Source organism: Musa acuminata, chromosome BXJ2-4 (genome assembly GCF_036884655.1).
Source record: "Musa acuminata AAA Group cultivar baxijiao chromosome BXJ2-4, Cavendish_Baxijiao_AAA, whole genome shotgun sequence".
Lineage (NCBI taxonomy): Eukaryota > Viridiplantae > Streptophyta > Magnoliopsida > Zingiberales > Musaceae > Musa > Musa acuminata.
This window is the reverse complement of record NC_088341.1, coordinates 32,035,001-32,056,351: the sequence shown is the minus strand read 5'-3', so window position 1 is coordinate 32,056,351 and position 21,351 is coordinate 32,035,001. Positions and strand designations below refer to the sequence as shown.

Here is a 21,351-nt window from a genome sequence, read left to right as displayed (position 1 = left end):
TTATGCCCTTCTCATTAAAGGAATAACATGATCGTTCCTGCTTTATGCTTTGGGATATTGGAGATAAGTAGGGGTAGATCCGTCAATGTAGAGTAGCCGTTTAACTCCGTCACAAGCTCTCCAAGGGTTTTGTGGTCGGAGGCCGCGTTCGTCCGTTCCCATTGAGAGATCTCCATAAAAGTGAGCTTTTTTGGCAACAATTTAAACAATTATTATATCCACCGAACCAATTTTTCCCATATTTTATATGGAAAAAGAAAAGAGAGACGGCGACAGCCATATGAATTTTATATGGTGGTTAAAAAATAATAGAAGAAGCAAACGATTCTGGTCTCACAGCGGAGGAAGAAAAGACCGCTTCTTCCCCCACCTCGACTTCCCCCTCTCTCTTTCCATCCGTTTGATCTCATCCAGTTCTTTTGTCATTGTTGTCTTGAAGACCACCGAGATCTTGCAAATTGCTCTTTTTTCCCTTTTTTTTTTGCTTGGATTCTTGTCAAAAAGTTCATTTTTTGGTTGTTTCTTGGATTGTTTGTTCCTGGACGACGTTTTAGACTGAGGGATCGTCCGAGCTTGTTTGATTTGGATCTCTGGCTTCCTTTTTCCCTTTTAGGTTTTCTTGATTTTTTTAGGGGTTAGGATACGATGGACTGTGGTGAAGATTAAGTATTTCTGCTGGGTGGAAGCTTTCAAGATTTGTTCTTGGGATCCCTAGATCAGGCTAAATATGGCGTCTGTGAGAATGTCGTCGCCCAGAACGCGGGAGCCGAAGAAGACGACCCGGCCGGAGCGGCCGAAGGTGAAGCCCCGCACGCCGATCTCGCTGCAGTCCGTGAAATCGCTGCCGCACGATTTCAGGTTCACTAGCGGCTCGCCTTCAGCTTCCGAGGACAAGAAGGTCGACTCTGGTTCGAAACTTGCTGTCTTGAAAGAAAATGATGAGAAAGAGAAGGGTGCGGAGGATGCCACAGGGGAGGAGGATTCACCGTATAGCTCGAAGGCCAGTTCTCGTGAGGAGAGACCTCCGGAGGAAGCAACGGATGTTGAGGGGAACGATGATTCGCCGTACAGCTCTAAGACCAATTCTCGTGAGGAGAGACCTGACGAAGAGGAGAAAGGAGAAGTTATAATGTCCAAGTTATCGACTTCTAGAATGCCCCAGATATCGCCGTCGAGGTTTGAGTCTAACTGGGGAGATACCAGCTCTTATGTTGCAAAGAAGGTTGGTGTTATGCTTCTTTCTTTAGTTAATCATCTGTGATCATTGCATTCGATTCAGGATTATATATACACATTATGATTGTTGACCCTAGAATTGTTCTGCTTAAGAATAAAATGTCTGACTTTAGTCATTGTGGGTTATCATTTTTTTCCGACAATGTAACAAAGCACAGTGTAACTAATAACAGGTAGCTGGCACTTTTTTTTTTTGCTTAATTATCAGAATGTTAAGCCAAAAAAAATGTGAATGGATGGAAAGGACAGCTGGAGTGATTTATGATTCTTTGTGTCTTACTTAGAACTCTGTGCTAGGATTCTCTAGTTCAAAAGTTTGAGCTATAGTTAGTTTGTAGTTGTGATGTTCCATATTTATATTGTTATCTTAAAACAGCGAATGTATACTGCATCAGGGTTTTGAATACCAATCCGTATTGATGTATTGAGCTATGCTCGGTATGGTACGTACCGGTATATACCGTCAGTATGTCATGGCATACCGATAGTACACCGTAAAACCTTAAAAATGCCTTTACCTACCAGGTCGGTATGCCTCGATAACGGTTGAAATTCGGGGCGATACCAGTCAGTACACCTCGGTACCGATCGGTACGTCTCGATACCGATCAAAACACTAGTACCGCTCGGTAGAGGACGGTCTTCATACCGGCATCTTCTCGGATTGGTACATACCGCCTGTACCGGGCGGTACACATCGAATTGAGAACCCTGTACTGCATAATTACTCTGTGTCTAATATTTGGTAGTTCTCTCTCTCTCTCTCTCTCTCTCTCGCTCTCCTCTTTTAGGATTTTCTTTCTTTAGATACAGGGATTTTTATGCCTTGGCCTTTTATGATTTGAAAAATCTCACATGACAGGCTTCTTAGGAATAATATTACTGCTTATGATTTTAAAGTTCCCTTGGCCTTTAGGGAACTTAATACATCTCTTATTTTCTCAACTATGCTATGACATAGAAGTTGCTGGGATAATTTGCATCAAAATTACGTTACTTGATAAAAAAAATAAAGCTCCCATTTTGCATTTCAAATAGATCCATGCATAAGCATGTCCTCTGCCTTTGGTATCATAGACCAGAACATCTTATGACAGTGGCAAGTGGGAAGTTGTTGCATCTCTCATACAACCATGCATAAGCAGTTAAGCACTTCCCTACAACCATATTCAGAATTTTTTTAGTTTGATGGATCAAAGGTGAGATCTTGACATTATGCTAATAATATTGTTTGTATGGTTTGGTTTCATTAACAACATCTATGATCCAGCATGATTGTTGGTGTTGCAATTTTTGACTGTTAACATGGTTGTTAACGTTGATGTTTGATTGAGTGGTGTTCTAATGCTATTCTAATTCTACCATTACTGCCTTGAACCAATTAAAATTTTCACTGTCATGAAGTTTTCAGTTGGTTGTTTCAGCAGCTTAAATAAACATATGCTACACTTTACATGATGTAACAACTGGTCTGTTTATATTGGATACGTAGAATATCTCATTATGCCCATCCAACAATTTCTTTATAATTTTAGTTAAAGTTAATTAGAAATGTTTTACATGCATATTTGGACATTTTTTTAGATCAATGCTCTATGCAATATTGCTGTCTTAGTTTCTTAGATGGTCACCACCACTAAGTAAATGAAGCTGGCGGCTGATATCTCTGTTTTGGAATACCTGGAATGCATCATAATAGACATATCTGCTAAATACATTGATGCTGCCTCTCTAACTTCTATAATATTTGTTAGTATGACATGATCAACATGTCATCTATTGATTCAAATACCCACAAGTTCAAGTGTATTCTTTCAGAAACATCAAGCTTGGTGTCAACTTTCTAATGGTGACTGGGCACTAGGGACCATATTATCATCTTTTGGATCAGAGTCTGTCATATCACTTCCTCATGGTGGAGTAAGTCTTTCAAATTCCATATCAGGAAAAATAAATTGTTCAAGCTTCTAGGTGTAATGCTCTATTATTTGTTCTGGATACTTGAATCAGGCAACTTCTTTATTTTCAGGTTATAAGTCTCAACACTGAAACATTGTTACCTTCCAACCCTGAAATACTTGATGGGGTTGATGATCTTATGCAACTTAGTTATTTAAATGAACCATCGGTCTTGTACAACCTGCAATTTAGATACTCCCGAGATATGATATACGTGAGTATTTACACTCAATTCTATCTGTCTCCATTAAGAAGCAAAGCTTTATTGGGTTTCAAATTACCTCAATTTATTTTATCGTACACTTTCATGTTAGACTAGAGCAGGACCAGTTTTGGTTGCCATCAACCCATTTAAAGAAGTCAATCTTTATGGGAATGAGTACATTGAAGCATATAAGCATAAATCTATGAACAGCCCACATGTTTATGTGATAGCTGATACTGCCATCCGTGAAATGATACGAGGTACTCCTATCATGGTTACGATTTTCTTTGATGTATAATTCAGTTATGTACATTATTATCTGATTCATGCTTTTATTACTTGAATTGCAGATGAAGTCAATCAGTCAATTATAATCAGGTTGGTATTTATTTAGTTAATTAGAGCCTGGTAGTCCTAATTTATTATTCTTTAGGGATTGTTATTCTTTCAATTTTGTTCCTCTTATGTTCCATTGCACTGATGCAACATAGAAACACATGTCTATCTCAGAGAGCGAAATATTAAACTTTGCACTCATTATGTATTAAGCTGAACTCAACTACAAATTAGGTCCGTAGTGCTGTGCTACCTTTTGTAGCATTAAGTAACAACCACTGGTTAAGAAATAAAAAATTCAAGATAAAGCAGTTAGTCATTTTACCTTTTGATTTTTCCTTCCCTGTTAAGTAGCAACCAGTTAAGAAATAAAAATTGCAACCCTAAACAGTTAGTTCTTTCTCGTTTTAATTTGTACAGCTTCCTTCTGATTGAATCTTCTGTTTAACTATCTGGAGGAACTTTGTATCATACATGACTTGGACATTTGTTTACCTAATTGAAGGAATATTTGGCTGTTGAAGGAATTTTTCTCTAGCTTTTCCTACCTAAGGTGTTTCCTTCTTTTCATTGAAAGTGATGTTACATAAGAAGTTGCTAGAAGTATGCAGGTGTTTCATGCAATAAATATGAAGAATCTTCAACTTCAGTGCATCTAGCTAATTATTAGCTTATATATAAAGATTAAAAATCTTGACTTGCATTTTATATTTTGTTGTTTAATCTTGAACCTTTACATCTGTTATATTCTTTTTATGTGTATTTTTCTTCCCATAGTAACAAGGGTTTTGTATTCTGATGCTGGGTGGTAAAGGGAAATAGTGAAATTGAAGGATGAATAATGTTATATTGTAACAAATTTGTTTTGTATGTATTGCTTTCCATGAGAGTTTTTTAAAACCTTGTCTTATATTTGGGTCAAAATTACATCAACCTTGATCAATCCTGAGAGTAATATAGAATCTTGTTATCTTCTTTCTTCATCAAAATTACATCAACCTTGACATATTCTTTCTAATTTGTAAATAAGTTATGAGGCAGCACATATTCTTGGGAAATGAAATTGACTAATTCTGATCGGCTTGGTAGTGGTGAAAGCGGGGCTGGGAAAACTGAAACGGCAAAGATAGCTATGCAATATCTGGCTGCCCTTGGAGGAGGTAGCGGCATTGAATATGAAATTCTACAGACAAATCCAATTCTTGAAGCATTTGGGAATGCAAGAACATTACGGAATGATAATTCCAGTCGCTTTGTAAGTTAATTAGTTCTTTATAGGCTGCTGTTTTCCATTTAAAAGATTCTTTTTTAAATATTTTGTTGGGAAACTTCTATTGTAACATAATTGAAAAATATAATGATTTCTGGAATGCACAAATCTGATTTTCATATTGCTTATTTTGGTTATGAAATTTCTATGAAACTCTTTCTCATCCAATACGTTTCACAAAATCCTGGTTTGTTATTACAGGGCAAGCTGATTGAAATTCATTTCAGTGTGACTGGAAAAATATCTGGTGCTTCAATTCAAACATGTAAGTGCAGTGGTTTGCTGTGATCTGTTAAGTTCCATTAAGAGAATTTGTTCTTTGCTCCTCCACACCGGTCTTATTAGTTTCATTCTTTCTGTTTCTTTCTTCTATGAACGTGTCGGCAGTTTTACTTGAGAAGGTACGCGATCTGCCTGCTTGCCCCTTTCCTTGATTTTGTTTACTGTTCATTTCTGAATTGCCTTACTATTATGCAGTCAAGAGTTGTACAATGTGCAGTGGGTGAGCGATCGTATCATATATTTTATCATCTATGTGCTGGTGCTCCCCAATCTCTAAGAAGTATGCTACTTTGTCCAAAACTTTGCTTCTCATATCAGGAATCTTTTGTACTAGTAACATTATATTCTTACTTAATGTTATCTACAGGCAAGATGGTACATCTTTTAAAGTGCATAATACTAGATAGTCGTATAATAGTTAGCTATAATGTTGCCAGTCGTTTGGAAAAAAAAGGAGAATATTGCTATATATGATTGGAGCATTTATGGCATAGAGTTTTACAAAAGCAGTCATTTTGAGATCCTTGAATGCTTAGGTTTGTTTATATTATACACTGCAAGAAATATAATCAATACAATTACAGGTTTGGATTAGTGTGTCTCATGTTTAACTATTTGGCAGTCTGTGAAATGTCAAGGATCCTTCACCAACAAAAAATGAGAAGTGGTTGTATATACTATATACAACTTCATACTAAGAATCCTGAGCTTAAACACTCTGGGCCACGACGTTGAGGCTTATTTCATATAGTTATTAGCATTGTAGTTGATTTTGCTTGTGACAACTGATCTTATAGCAATTATTTGATTCTTCTATTAGAGCTGACAATGCCAAGATTGTCGAGGTTTCCCATACCTCATTGGATCCACAATTGGGGTTCCTTGTCCTATTACTTCTACTTCCTAGGTTGCTATGGCATGTAATCCAAGGTATCAGACAATGACCCATAACACATAATGTTATCCTAGATTGATTCGGTATATCTTGTACCTACACCCATACAGTGACCGTTGAAGGAACTGTGCTTTAGTTCTACATATTGTTGTGGTGGTTGAGCACTGGTATATAAGATTTCTCTTCTAGGACTTTGGTGTTAGTGTCTTTATTGTTGTAAATGAAATATTGGCAAGTAGGGTGGAGGTTTCATACATTTGACTGTTTTGTATCCCTTGCACTAGGGTAAACCTTGTGCACTTTGCTGATCTATTTATATTAGAGTTGTGTACGCATATCATCTATGTATGCAGACATCACAGCATGAGCTGTTATCCAAATATTTGTGTTTATTAATTTTATAATCTATAATTCTGCATTTGGTACTTCTCCACAAAACTTCTCTCAATTGTCTGTTGAAACACATTTCAGCATGTCTGAAAATTGAGGCCCTTGTATTGTCCATGAAAGTTCTTATGTCCACTAGTCATATAGATGCCAATTTGTGCTCATCTTCCAGTAAGTCAGCTTAACACAAAATTTTTGCTAATATTTTCTGCTATTTGTCGAGCCTCATTATTGACCCTTCATTAAATTATGTAATTAGATGAAAGGAAGAGATCATCTAACCCTATAAAATGATGATATCATACGCCCGATAAATTTCTTAAGTTATCTGTATAATCATTCATTGCTAAGTAATGTCTTCTGATGTTTCTGTAATTACTTATGGAATCTTCAATTTGCGTATTATACTGTGAGATTGGTCGCTTCTCATATAACTTAGATTTTACATTTGACTATAATCTTTATAATCAACTTTCCTGCATATATATTGAATTGTGTTTTTAGTACTGAGTAATAGGTATCCTGAAACCTTTGATTCATTTTTCACAGTTGGTCTTTTTTTTTTAGATTGCATTGTTTATGTATGCAGGGCATTTTGCTCAAATTTTATCTGCAGATACATTCTCATGCTATCATGTCTTGCTAATCTGTTGCATTTCTGTATTCAGCAAAATTGAATTTGAGGAAAGCAGATGAATATAAATATTTAAAACAGAGCAATTGCTATACTATTTCCAGCGTTGATGATGCTGAAAGGTTCCATGTTGTTAAGGTAAATCTTCCAATTGTTATAAAACTGACTTATGTGTAATCTTACAAGCAACAGAGCTTCTTTGGCTAACGAGCTCACATATTGTTACAGAAAGCTATGGATGTTGTTCATATCAGCAAAGAAGATCAAGAAAGTGTATTTGCTATGCTTGCTGCAGTTTTATGGTTGGGTAACATCTCTTTTACAGTGATTGACAATGAAAATCATGTTGAAGTCGTTGCAGATGAAGGTAAGCCTTTTAGATTTAATAAAGTTAAATTAATTTATTTATTCTTTTTCTTGTTTTAGTTTTTGCTCGTTTTTAAAATTTTTAGTAGAAATGTTCCTTGTTATTCCTTTTTGGTCCTTTTAATTATTTGCTACTTATAATTTGGCCATGACAGTTGCCATTTACTAATTTCGCTAACTTATAGTTTAGACATTCCCCATGCTTTCTTGTGTAATGCTGCATTGTAGTGATGGATTCTAGAGCATAGACACCACAACACATTACACATTGTTACCCATTATACACGAGGCCATTTTTAATGGATGATGCTTAATGAACTAATTGGGAGTTTAATGTATCTAGCTGACTTTTTTCCTTATATTGTGACTATTGTCTAAGATTTCATATATTTGGTCATGACACTACTAATGTTATTCTATTGCTATTTCTCTTCTTAGAATTAAGGAAAACTCTGACGTTATTTACTTTTTTTCTTCCAATCTTATTACCATGCTAATTAATTTGAGATATCATTTATGAGGAGTTATTGTTTTATTACGAAACTTTTTATATAAATTTACATTTTCTGAGATACAGGCAATCAGGCATAATGTGAATTTATTGCTATTTTATGCTTTCTTCTTCCTAAATTTGTTCTCTTTTCTGCAGCTTTTTCAACTCTTAATATCTAGTTATTTATCTACATAAGTATCAATCTAAGTAATATTTAGCAATAAATGGGTTCAGTAGTCTTCTGCAGAAACTTCAATTTTTCTTCTCGCACCATCTGTTGAAGCCTCTGATAAGTGTAATGTTAAGTTTTGTTACTTATGGTGTGACATTTTTCTTTCTTTTTTGATAACAATGAATGTTGATTTAGGTGCCCAAACGGTTGCTAAGCTCATCGGATGCACACTTTCTGAACTCAAGTTAGCCTTGTCAACACGGAAGATGAAGGTTGGAAATGATAACATTGTCCAGAAGCTTACGCTTTCGCAGGTTTGTTGTACTCCTCTCTTTGAAGTGACATTTTCAACTATGGGTGACTCATTTGCTTCTCTTTCTATTATGTAGGCAATTGATACAAGAGATGCACTGGCAAAATCATTATATGCTAGTCTGTTTGAATGGCTTGTAGAACAGATCAATAAATCACTTGGAATAGGAAAGCGTCGCACTGGCAGATCAATCAGTATTCTTGATATTTATGGTTTTGAATCCTTCGATGTAATGAACTTCTAACTTGTTGTACAGCTTCTGCTTACTGATTCAGCTGAACTCATAGTACATTATGTTCTTGCAGAAGAATAGTTTTGAACAATTTTGCATCAATTATGCTAATGAAAGATTGCAGCAGCATTTCAATCGCCATCTCTTCAAGCTGGAGCAAGAGGTATGTTTAATCAGATTGATAGATGATTTATTGTAGTGGAGTGTACACACAGAAGTAGGGTGTTATGTTTGATAACAGCTTGGCAGGTTAAGGCTGATACATTGACCTCAATTTTCCTGTTACAGTTGAAAAACTCCATCCGATTTTCATAATTGTTCATCTTTTGCCCAAAGCCACCAATACCTATATATGAACCGATGAAGATGCTGTAGTAATCCTGATTATTCTGATTTTTTTTCCTGTTAATCTAAGGAAAAAGATCTGGCATCATGTTTTTATTGCTTGCTTGCAAAAATCATTGATTTTAATTAGGATGAACTGAAACCATATAAGCTGAAGTAATTTTAAATAACTGAAAAATGTGAAAATTGCCAAATAAATGAAATTTCTGAAACCAAAATGCTTCTGATGGGCCAAGAACCATGCAATTAAAATCATTTATTAAACACCACTTTACAGTGGATGCTCTGCTCATCCGCAATCTTAATTGCTTTGAGTGTCTTATATTTTCTAGTATAGTAATCCATTATGTGGTTCAGACTTGGTATGTTAGTAGTATCGTTGTCAAAGACCATTAGATCAAGCATTCCACGAAGGCTAATTCCTTTTATGCTACTAAAATCTTTTATCTTAAACCATTCAGTATGGTTTTTAGTTTTTACTACTATTTTATTTGTGGCTCCATGCCATGTTAAAGACCATATTTACAATTGCAAGTTGTTGAACAAAACTCTTGAAGACAATTCAGATGAGTAATATGCGATTGTGAGCATTTTGGAAACCTGATCATGTTGAGTAGAGAAACCTGTTTTTGCACATGTTCTGGTTCTACATTCTTTTTGCCAGAATTCCATTTGTAATGTTTGTTATCTTTCCTGTATGATTAGAACTAGATTTAAACATGATCAAAACTAGCTTTTGAATGTTAGTATGTATTGTTAACATAATTATACATTGTTTAGATTTTCTATTTCGGCAACCTGATCAAAGTTCCTTGAACCTAAACTGAAGTGATTCATCTGGCTTAATTATGAGGATTTGTTGTCAACCTTCTAAATTATGAAATCCTTTTCCTTGTTATGCCTATCACTTAACCTGTATTATGTTGGAGTTCGAGTCAAATGCTATACCTTGAGAGGCAACTTTAGTGTATTCTCTACATATTTAACATGTGGGTGTCAATTTAATTATAGTTGAAGGCTGTCACTCTGCCACAGTCATCATGTGGCATTTCAGATGAAGCTGATGAACCACAAAGGATATTTTATTGTACTACCTTGCACGTTCTACATGAAGAGTTTGTTGAAATGCTTCAAACTTGGTAGTTCTCCTCTCCCACATACTCTGAGAGAAAAAAAAGTCGACTTCCTGAATTAAAGTAAGGTGACCTGCTGTCTTGGCATCCAGACTGGATCATGTCCAATATGATTCTTCTAAATGCATGATTTAAACAAAACTAATCTCCAATTAAACAATGATATATTATGAAAAATCTATGTTTTGTTTTTGCTTATGTGATATATGCTAGTATCATGTTTTGTAATAAGTTCATGTAAAGTGTTACCCCAGTAATATTTTAAATTTTTAGCTCGCTGATGCTGATGAAGCAGATAGAATGAAGCTGCAAGTGGCATAAGATGTTCATTATGTTATGCACATTCTGATTTGCGACTCATGTTATAGTTGGGCATCAATTTTAACCTAGTGCCAAGGCCTTTTTGCCACCATACTGGCTCTGGACATTTCATTGGCAAATTCTGATCATACTACATGCCTGGCATAACAAGTTTTGCATTTTGAAATTTAATTTAAAATTTCTTATGTGTTCTATATTTCTCGAGTGCTTGCTTTGTTATTTTGTCAACTATTATTAATTTCATTGACAAATTTAATATTATTACCCCTTTTTTGCATTGGGTTTAAGGTTCTTGGTCCTTGTGTATGTCCATATTTTTATGATTTCTTTACCAGGAATATATTCAAGATGGCATAGACTGGGCAAAAGTGGACTTTGAGGATAATCAAGACTGCTTAAATCTTTTTGAGAAAGTATGTGTTATTTCTTGTCTTCCTTAATTCTCTCTATATATTTATTATTCTGTCACTACTAATAGATATCAAAGTAAGTTCCATTTCTGTTTGAACCTTCACTGTCTTTTTGTGAATTATGACAGTCATAATATGGTCAAGGCAACCATGGAAGTAGAATTACTGTGGTAGCCTTCCTATTAAGAAGATTTTCTTTCATCATTTTTTAATTATTTTATAGATGAAATGGTGGTAAATTAATTATTAGAAAATGGAGGGTTCAAACTTTTCACCCACTTGCAGTAATCATAGATGTATGATAGGTAATTCATAAAGATTCAAGGGCTAAAGGGGTTTAGAGAACTGTTCTTCTATGCTGTTTCTGTATGCTTTCTGGCAGAGCAGGATATTTTAGTAGAAACAAGATACAAATGTGTCGAGTACAAACCAATCCTAGATTTTACATTTGACATGCAAATATAAAGAATGATGGAATCAAATTGGATATATCACATATTTGATGGGCTATTATTATGTAATTTAAAGATCTCAAATATAAAAAAACACCCTCTTTTTGAATCTGATTTTCACTTTATCATCATGTTTGTGATTGTATATCTTCATGCACTCTAGTTGTTTGATTATAATTTAGGTCATACTTGAGAATGCAATAGGCAAAGATATGAGGGGCTTTTATAATTTTATATGAAGAGCTTAAATATCAAAGAGAACCTCTTCATTGGTTTTGGTCGTAATTTGATCATTATTGTCTTTGCAATTTCTTATTGTAAGCAAATAGTTGATTGATTTTAACTACGAATGATCTTATCCTTGGGAATGCAGTACAGATCTTCAACATGACTTGAGATAAAAAAACAATTGTTCTCTGCGCTTCTATCTTATTAGTAACGATAAACAATATTTTGGTAGGACAGTGTCATAATTTGATATGCTTTAGAAGTATCCATCTCATTTGAATTTTATCTCTTGTGTGATTTTTGAAACATGATAATTATTAGTATTGCATTCTAAGTTTAAAAGGCCTATAATATATTTTGTCACATGTTCTATTAGTTGTCCTAAGGGTCATGTTAGAAATATTACGTTAGATATTGCATTCTAAGTTTAGAAGGCCTATAACATATTTTCACATGTTCCATTTGTTGTCCCAAGGGTCATGTTAGAAATATCAAGTTAGATTATACAATCATGAGTCATGACAATATGTGACTGTGCTTGTTGCATCGGGAGTTCAACTATCTTTGCTTGCCATCTTTATTTCAAACACTTAATAAGACCATTGAATATTTTTCATTTTAAGATAATTCTACTTGTTGCAGAAGCCACTCGGGTTGTTATCTCTTTTGGATGAGGAGTCCACTTTCCCAAATGGAACTGATCTTACATTTGCAAATAAACTTAAGCAACATCTTAATTCTAGTCCTTGCTTTAGAGGAGAGAGAGGCAAAGCCTTTACAGTACATCACTATGCAGGGGAGGTTGCTATTTAAACTTTATTTTTCTTTTTATTTGACATTCTTTGGTACTTTGTTCAAAACTTTCTGATGGTGCATAATTTATTTAGGTGGTCTATGACACAACTGGGTTTTTGGAGAAGAACAGGGATCTACTACACATGGATTCTATCCAGCTTCTTGCTTCTTGTACATGCCATCTTCCTCAAGCCTTTGCTTCCAAAATGCTTTTTCAATCCGAAAATGCAGCATCGAATCCATATAGATCTGGTGGTGCAGATTCCCAAAAGTTAAGTGTTGCTTCGAAGTTTAAGGTAAAGATCTTATTCTTGAATACAAAATTTTCATGTTGTGCAGTGGTAGGAGATATGACAAAATTTTCATGTTGAAACAAAAGAACCAGCATAGCTAATAAAAGGTTATATGACAAACTCACTGGATCTGGCACTGACTATAGTAGTATGTGATGGCTAAAACTGTTTGCGACCTGTGTCACCAACTTATTATGGTCAAAAATCAGTTTCTCAGTCTTTTTATCTTAATCCATCAGTTGTTTATAAAATCCAGATTAAAGAAAAGAGCGCACGAACGGGAATAAGGTGTCCAGAGCTTGATTCCCTTCAAGGTGTTGTCCATATGGACAGTAGCGAATTGAGTAGGTGTTTGCCATATGGATAGTGTCTTCCACATTGACAATAAGAGAACATTATGTCTGACAAACATAAATAAGTAAAGGCAACATCTTCTGAAAACCTACCTATGGCGCTTATTCAGCCACTCTCTATGTTGTCTATGAAGATAATCTCTTTGGCCAACCTTTTCTTTTAAATGAGATGAAATTATTGTTATTGCTTAGGTTGTTTGAAATTACTCTCCAAATAATATATCTGCTTATGATGTTTTTCTAGTTTCAAATTTTCTTACAATGGCAGATCTCAGACTGCAACTTTTTCATGTAGAAATAATAGTGAGGTTATATCATATCATCTGGGGCAATTTTTTATAATTTGGACTTGCATGTTAATTTGTTTGATGATTTGATCCCTCTCCAGAAATGATAGTTTTTTGGGGCCATTTTGATCCATTTTATTGCATTTTATGTTACATTAAAAATGATGTTGTACCTTCTTTTGCAATTAAATGCACTGTGAAGAGCCCTAATTTTTGCTGAAATTCATTTTGTTAATTATTTTGGTTTTCTAAACCAAATTTTTATCATTAAATTATTATCAGATTCTTATGCATTATGTGAGATGTGCTTTTAATTCTAACATAATGAGGACTGATATTTAAGATTATTTAGTTCTGGTACTGACCTTAAGGAACACTAACCTTGCCACTAAGATTTCAGGAACCAAGTTTGAATCCAAATCTTTCACAGGAGATCACAGTAACCTGCCACCTTGACTTGTAAACATGTTGTTAAAACAAAATTATAGCTTGTTCATCATGTATCTTAATTTTTTAATTCTTCAACACATTAAGGATTCATAATCTGTCGAACAGTATGTAAGACATGATCATTGCATCCTATTTAAAGCAGCATTACATGCCTAACTTGGGAAAATTTATAAACTTCTTGTCATCCAGTTCCAAAGCCAAAATTTCATGCCAAGGGTGCCAAAAGTTATCTTTCAAAATGTTTAAACTGGTAATACAAACTTGTAATCTATATTCTATACATCCAAATTTTTTATTTGTTTTTGAAAAAGTATCAATGGTAGACATCTTTCCTGTTGATGGTCAGGGATTTCAATGACCCTGTTGAATGATACTAAGTGATTGAGTCTAAATTGGACTTAATATATAAATAACAACTAGTTTATAGTATTATAATTTAACATAAAGGCCTAAAGTTTTTAATATGAAATGTGCTTCTGAAACTAATTGTTAGGTATAAAAAATAATATGTATAAATAATTATGAAAATATGTTTGTGAAAGAAGACTCATTCTAGGAAGATGAGGTGATAGTGAGGTTTATGATCCTGAGTTGAAGACACAAACACAAAGGTGTTGAGTTGGAGACAAAGTCAGGGACATTGGACATGTGATTCAGAAGTGCAGCAGCATGAGACAAATTAAGGATTGAGTCTCTTGGCAAGGGTATTTCACGTGGAAATGGAAGAGCTTTTTTTCTAGTGAATACAAAAGCCTTATCTTTTTATTGAAAAATTCTCTCTCATGATTTTTTTTTTTTAATATTTTCTGACATGTTTTGTGTGTAATTTGACTGAAACAAGAAATTTCTTTATTTTTTTCTGTTCCAACTCTTCATGAAAAGAAGAGATCATGATTCTATGATCTTATACCTGAAACACAGCTCATCAGCTTGAGGAGTGAAGTTTAGTTCTTGTTTATCAACACTGATGGGGCCCACAGGTGGTGCAATGGTGACTAAAGCTGCAAAAGGTTTATTGATATGCAAGTAGACGATGGTGCCTAAATAAGCATTGCACATGAGGTTGGGTCCATGACATGCAGGCCTCAGGGGTAGTGGAAGATCATTGACATTGTGGGTGGTCATGTGTTCCACCTTTCCCAATGAAGCTTCACCCTTGCTGTCATTTTTGTTTTTGTTGGCTGATGCCTAAATAAGTGGATCTGATAAAGGCCATAATGTAGGTTTCCTACTTCAAAAAGAAACAACCAAGTCTCACACAATGTTACATCATATACCTTTTGATGGAGGAGCTCTTTCTTTGGCTTGCCAACTAAGAGTAGCCTGTTTGTCATCTTTTGATAATGGCATAGTTTCATGTTGATTTTGAGGGTGCTATTTCTAGGAAGACACTGGGATTTTTTTTTCTTTTCATTAATCTGCCATAGAAGCATACTATCTCAGGTGTTGGTTGAGTAGTGGTTCTAAGTTATGATTATCTTTTTGAGTCTTGTGCCTATAATTGTAAGTGGTCTTTCTCTAATGGCATGCTAATTGCTTCGTTTTGTGGCCCACTGACCCGATTTGGCACGTAGTGGTCAGGCATCATGGTTTGTGCATGCGACACGTGCTTTATGCATAGCTCCAGACAAGACATTTTTTGCAATTTTCTTTTAATTTTCCCCCATTTGTTGACATCTTTTCTAAAGTCCCTCTGAAGGCTTTATAATTGATGCAATATCTTTAAAATTCGATCTTCTGATATTGATGCAATATCTTTATAATTGATGCTAAGTTTTGTGATGGAGTTCGAATGCATTTTTGCACCCTTTTACCATAAACATTTTATATATGTCTTTTAAGGAACATTCTTTTTCCTTCTGTTTTTATGGATGTATTTTAATTTTTTTCCTTTCAGATGGTTTTGTTTTACTCTACATTATTCTTCTTTTCTCTTTTTTGTTCAGGGGCAATTATTTCAACTGATGCAAAGACTTGGGAATACAACACCTCATTTCATACGCTGCATTAAACCAAACAACTCACAACTTCCTGAAACATATGAACAAGGACTTGTATTGCAGCAGCTTAGGTGCTGTGGAGTTCTAGAAGTGGTTCGTATATCAAGATCTGGTTATCCTACGAGAATGTCTCACCAAAAATTTGCTAGGAGGTAAAACGATATTTCATTTTCTGCATTTCATGTGCTGCATGATCCTTTTATTTATTTATTATTTTAACTTCTTAACTCTATCAGGTATGGTTTTCTTCTTCTTGAGAATGTTGCATCTCGAGATCCATTAAGTGTCTCAGTTGCAATACTCCAGCAGTTTAACATTCTTCCGGAGATGTATCAAGTGGGTTACACAAAATTGTTCTTTCGAACTGGACAGGTGAGACGAAAGCCTAATATTTATATCATGATTCGTCTTACCGATCTATACTGGTGTACTGATCGGCCATCGGTATGGTATGTACCTAACCATACCAACGTATTAACACATGGTATGATAGGGCGTATCGACAAACTGATATGTATCGCCCATACCGGTCCCTTGTCAAACTGATATGTACTGTGTGTACCGATTGGTATGCTGCGGTATGATGAACCTTGATTTATATGTATAGAGTTAAATGATGCAAATTGCTTGTTTCATTTTATCCTACTCAATGTTCCTTTATTCTGAACTGTTTTAAACATTTACTTTTGCTTTTCTATCGGGTTTGGCATGTTCCAAATTTTGTTCCTTCCCTTCTCTATTGTCTGTTTTCCATTCTAAACTTACTATGAACAAGTCAGTTTCATGCAATTTAACACCCTTCATATCAAATCCTGTAGGGAAGGAATAGAGGACATTTATAGTTAATGTTGATTAAAAGCAAAAAAATGAAGCTTAACTTTTTTTGTCTACAGATTCTGTTCATTTCTTTTTGACTTTCTTGTTGTGGTATTGTGCATAGATTGGTGCACTTGAAGATACAAGAAATCGTACTCTCCATGGCATTTTAAGGGTTCAAAGCTGTTTTAGAGGCCATCAAGCTCGTCGTTATGTGAAAGAGCGTAAAAAAGGAATTGTTGCATTGCAATCATGTAATTTCTTCTCCCTTTTATTATAAGGAGCAATTCTTCTTGCAAGAAACTAGATTGTTATATTTAACTTGGTGAAGATATTTTTGATAGGGTTAACAAGAAATAAAATCTGACAATTACGTCTTTGTATCATCTTATAGTCATTCGGGGTGAGAAGACGAGACAGACATACGTAGTTTTGCTTCAGAGGCACAGAGCTGCAATTGTTTTGCAGAGAAATATGAGATGTAGATCTGTTCGGAGAGACTTTGTCAGTGTCCGTAATGCTTCAATAGTAATCCAATCTGGTACATTTGTTCACATCTTGGGTTTGATTGGGAATTCTTGTTTCTGGAATATTCTATTGTGTACTGATCGTACATTTATTTAACAGTTATTCGTGGGTGGCTTGTTAGGAGGTGTTCTGGAAACATTGCTTTGCTCAATGCAACCGAGTATATTGGGGTAACAAAGGTAATTCACTGACACTTGTTTAATTCTGCTCCAGCGTAACAATCTATACTGCATTTTTCTAATATTAAGCCCGTTCTTATACTCCAGTTGATTACTGGAATCAAATTTATCTGAAAGAATCCCTATCGACACTGTCGATTTAGATGGAGGTTTATTTAGATTATTAATAGTAGCACCAGTAGATTTGTCAACTGTAGGCCTCTGGTTTCCAAAGGGTTGGAATATATACATGACTAGTTTTTTTTTTTCATAGAGAGTTTAAAGAAATGACCAATCTTGTCAACCATAAGAAATTAGTTCTGATCAGAAGTTGTGCATTTGGATCAACTTCTAAGTTCCAGTTGTTTTGCCATTTGTGGAGGGCCACAGATATTTTGATGCATGAAATTATGACCTATTTGTCCAATTGCTGAGTCATGTTGTAACACAACCAAGGTTCGCAATACCGTACCGTACCGATATTTCGACCTGGGCTCGGTACGGTACGGTACGGTATACCGAGCGGTATACCCAGGTGTACCGAGCGGTACACTCAGGTGTGCCGAGTGCACTCGGACCGGTAACAGGCGGTCCACGTACCGACAATCTGTCGGACCGGTACGTACCGCCCGTACCGGGCGGTACAGCTCGGTACGGCAGACCCTGAACACAACACATATAAATTATTGCACACATTTTTGTTTCCTCATATATGATGTGCTTGACGCAGTTAAGGTATGACTGGGAGAATGTGGATCACATTGGTTCTCCACACAATCACCATGTGACCATAGAGGTGGTCTGAAGACCGGAACCTGCATGACTTGCAGTTATCTGTTGCAATTCCATGTTGTGCTGCAGTATATTTTTTTTCATGTTTATTTAATTTTCATTTATGTCCTTTGAGGTTAAATATACAAGGACATGTTTGTTTCGTGTTCATCCTCGACATTATATTTCTCAAGTACCTGTCAAGATGATACTTGAAAATTTTCATAAGCAACTCGATTTTTCTGTTGTTCTGTTTTGTTGTTCTGCTCTCTGAAGGTACATCTGTATATATTTTCAGGGTGGAGAATCAGAACAGGTTTCAGTGAAGGCCACTGTCCTTGCAGAATTACAAAGGAGGATCCTAAAAGCTGAGGCTGCTCTGAGAGATAAGGAAGAAGAAAATGACATACTCCACCAGAGACTCCAACAGTACGAGAGCCGATGGTCAGAGTACGAGCAGAAGATGAGGTCTATGGAGGAAGTGTGGCAGAAGCAAATGATGTCCTTGCAGTCTAGCCTCTCCGTCGCAAAGAAAAGCCTTGCTATCGATGATGTTGAACGGAGTTCTGATGCCTCGGTTGACCATAGCTGGGGCAGCGCAGAACATGTTAGGACCAAAGGGCGGGAGGAGAATGGAACTCCACGATTGGTTTCGCGAGTGCTTGACAGAGAAATGAGTGCTGGGCTGAGCGTTATCAGCCGCCTGGCGGAAGAATTCGACCAGCGGACGCAAGTGTTTGCTGATGATGCGAAGTTTCTGGTGGAGGTGAAGTCCGGTCAGTCGGAGGCCAGCCTGAATCCTGACAAAGAGCTGAGGAGACTGAAGCAGAACTTTGAACTGTGGAAAAAGGACTTCAGCTCTCGGTTGCGTGAGACCAAGGTGATCATAAACAAGCTCGGCACCGATGATGCGGGTTCGGACAAGGGGAAGAGGAAATGGTGGGTGAGATTGAACAGTGCCAGGATAATTTGAACGGCGATAAAATTTATTATATTTGCTGTTCCATTGGCCTTTGTGATTTTTGTATTTATGTTGGAAGAAGAGAATTCTGTTGTGCATCCCTGCACAGTAACAAAGAGTCTGACGGGTAAAGAAGGTAATAGCGTTGAGGTACTTTGGTGTATCAGTTGTATATGGCCACAAAGCATCATGTTCATGTAGAGTCATATACATATGATGTGTCAACTGGTATTGAGCATCTGCTTTGTAGATTTTTCCACTTGAAAGATGATGTACTATCTCTCTCTCAACAATGCCTACTACTACCAATTCTTATGATATTGTAGTGGTAGTTTTCTTCCTTCCATTTGGTGATGATATGTTAGAGAGGTGTCTACACAGACAAAGATCAGTTTTTATTTGTCTTATGACATAATGGTTCAAATCACACACTCATCTAAAGATTATAATCAACAGCATGCAACATATTTCACAGCTTCAACCATAAAACCAAAAGTTAGTGTAAGAAAATTACGGCACATTGTGGCAATTGAAACAGATAATTTTGTGACAATAAATCATTGGGACCAAAAACAAAGCAGGTTGGACAACTTTTCCAAAACTCACAAGAAGATAATAGTCTTCAAGACCAATGGATTTTATGAAAGAAAAGTGTCCAATCAAGAAACCAAACACACTGTACATGGATAAATTAAAACAAACAAAAGATGATAGTCAAATCTTGGAAAGAAAGGATGTGGCCATATCCAACATGTAGCTGTAATCAGTAAACCCTCAGATTTTAGCATAAGCTCAATAAACCAATCAAATAGGTTCCCATAAAGACAGCTGGTGGATCGGTGGTTCTCAGCAGACCAAATGAAGAGAACTGTGAACAGACTTCTTTGATCATAGCATTGTAGATGAGGATAAGCATGGATAGAAGCTGGCCAATCTAAGTTTCAGAACAATATAAGTGATCGAATTCAACTTAGTTGACCATTAAACCTTCAAAAGTCATGCACGAGCCATAAATTAAGCACACAGTTACGTGCCTCTGGAAGCAACAGATGACTCGTTCTCCTCTTCATCTACTTTTGTCTTGTGATGAAGGTTCTCACAGCCTTCTCTCTCTGCTCTTCGACCATGTCTTACATACGTCAATGGTGATTAGAGTGACAATTAAGTGTGGAAACACAAACGCTGTAATGGAAAAGAAGGATGATGATATTTGGATAAAGTAATGAGCTTCCACCTGGCTTAAAATCCACGTCTAATAAAGTTCTTGTTATAGATTACTTGGTGAGTACGACAAATACTTTTCTATCTACATCTAATTCAAAGCTGTGTTCTTCATCAACTTCCTGCAAGTCGGCAATCTCTGATGGTGTCCAACTTGCATTTTGCTTTCTAGAACACAAAATGTTGTTTACAGAATCCTGGTTTCTTGTGAACTGCTTTCTAGAACACAAAATGTTGTTTACAGAATCCTGGTTTCTTGTGAACTCTGCTCACCTTTAACACCTACTTTAGCGTAGTATAAATACTGCCTGCATGGATCAGCTTCCTCTCATCTCTCCCGCCACCATCAGCCATGAAGCCGACTCGATTCGTCCTCTCTGCTATCTTCCTTGTCTTCTCCGCCCTCGCACTTCCGGCATCTGCGGACGAGCCGGTCCGTGACACGGATGGCAACGTGCTACAGCGCGGCGTGGATTACTACATCCGGCCCGCCGTCACTGACATCGGCGGCGGGCTAACCCTATCCGGCCGGAACGGCTCCTGCCCTCTAAGTGTGGCCTTGGCGAGCTTGCCCGCCGACAACGGCCTGCCGCTGCAGTTCTCGCCCGAAGACGACGACGACGACACCGTGGAGTTATCGACGGACACGAACGTCATCTTCTCGGCGGCCACCATATGCGTGCAATCGACGGTGTGGAAGCTGGAGCTTGACGAGGGGGAGGGGCGGTACTACGTGGCGATCGGAGGAGTTGTCGGGAACCCGGGAAAAGAGACGCTGAGCAACTGGTTCAAGATAGAGAGCTACCAAGGAGTCTATAAGCTGGTGTTTTGCCCGACGGTGTGTGATTATTGCAAACCTGTGTGTGGATCTCTGGGTGTCTACGAACAAGGTGGAAGACAGTGGCTCGGTATCAGGGATGACACGCCATTCCCGTTCGAGTTCAAGAGGGCATGAGCTTCGGTACGTGAATACATCTACTATCATACATCTATATATCAATAAAGGAGGCATTGTCTTCGGTTGATGGTGGAGGCTTGCATGCTTTGTT

The 21,351-nt window shown here is 36.5% G+C and overlaps 2 protein-coding genes across 2 annotated transcripts in view; both read left to right on the top strand.

Annotated features, from left to right (window-relative positions):
• Positions 1–327: 327 nt before the first annotated feature.
• LOC135610331 (myosin-1-like) lies at positions 328–19,421 on the top strand. Its single transcript, XM_065104719.1, has 23 exons — positions 328–1,222; positions 3,055–3,156; positions 3,266–3,409; positions 3,510–3,660; positions 3,751–3,778; positions 4,826–4,991; positions 5,208–5,271; positions 5,394–5,407; positions 5,484–5,568; positions 7,239–7,342; positions 7,433–7,571; positions 8,431–8,549; positions 8,625–8,777; positions 8,854–8,943; positions 10,915–10,992; positions 12,312–12,470; positions 12,557–12,760; positions 15,794–15,999; positions 16,084–16,219; positions 16,788–16,917; positions 17,058–17,204; positions 17,291–17,370; positions 18,419–19,421. Exons 1-23 carry the CDS (start codon positions 728–730, stop codon positions 19,091–19,093), a joined length of 3,669 nt encoding a protein of 1,222 aa, XP_064960791.1. The 5' UTR covers positions 328–727; the 3' UTR covers positions 19,094–19,421.
• A 1,203-nt stretch (positions 19,422–20,624) lies between these two features.
• The window catches only part of LOC103989489 (miraculin-like), an 894-nt gene continuing 167 nt past the window's right edge, over positions 20,625–21,351 (top strand). The window contains exon 1 of the mRNA XM_009408383.3: positions 20,625–21,351. This exon is cut by the window's right edge and continues 167 nt beyond it. Coding sequence (XP_009406658.2) covers positions 20,655–21,257 — 603 coding nt within the window. The 5' untranslated portion in view covers positions 20,625–20,654 and the 3' untranslated portion in view covers positions 21,258–21,351.

Bases quoted from the DNA above. Each gene is read 5' to 3' on its own strand.
- LOC135610331 (XM_065104719.1), top strand. From the start codon at position 728: ATGGCGTCTGTGAGAATGTCGTCGCCCAGAACGCGGGAGCCGAAGAAG. The intron at 12,471-12,556 runs GTTGCTATTTAA...TAATTTATTTAG, and splicing joins TACATCACTATGCAGGGGAG to GTGGTCTATGACACAACTGG. The intron at 16,000-16,083 runs GTAAAACGATAT...TAACTCTATCAG, and splicing joins CACCAAAAATTTGCTAGGAG to GTATGGTTTTCTTCTTCTTG.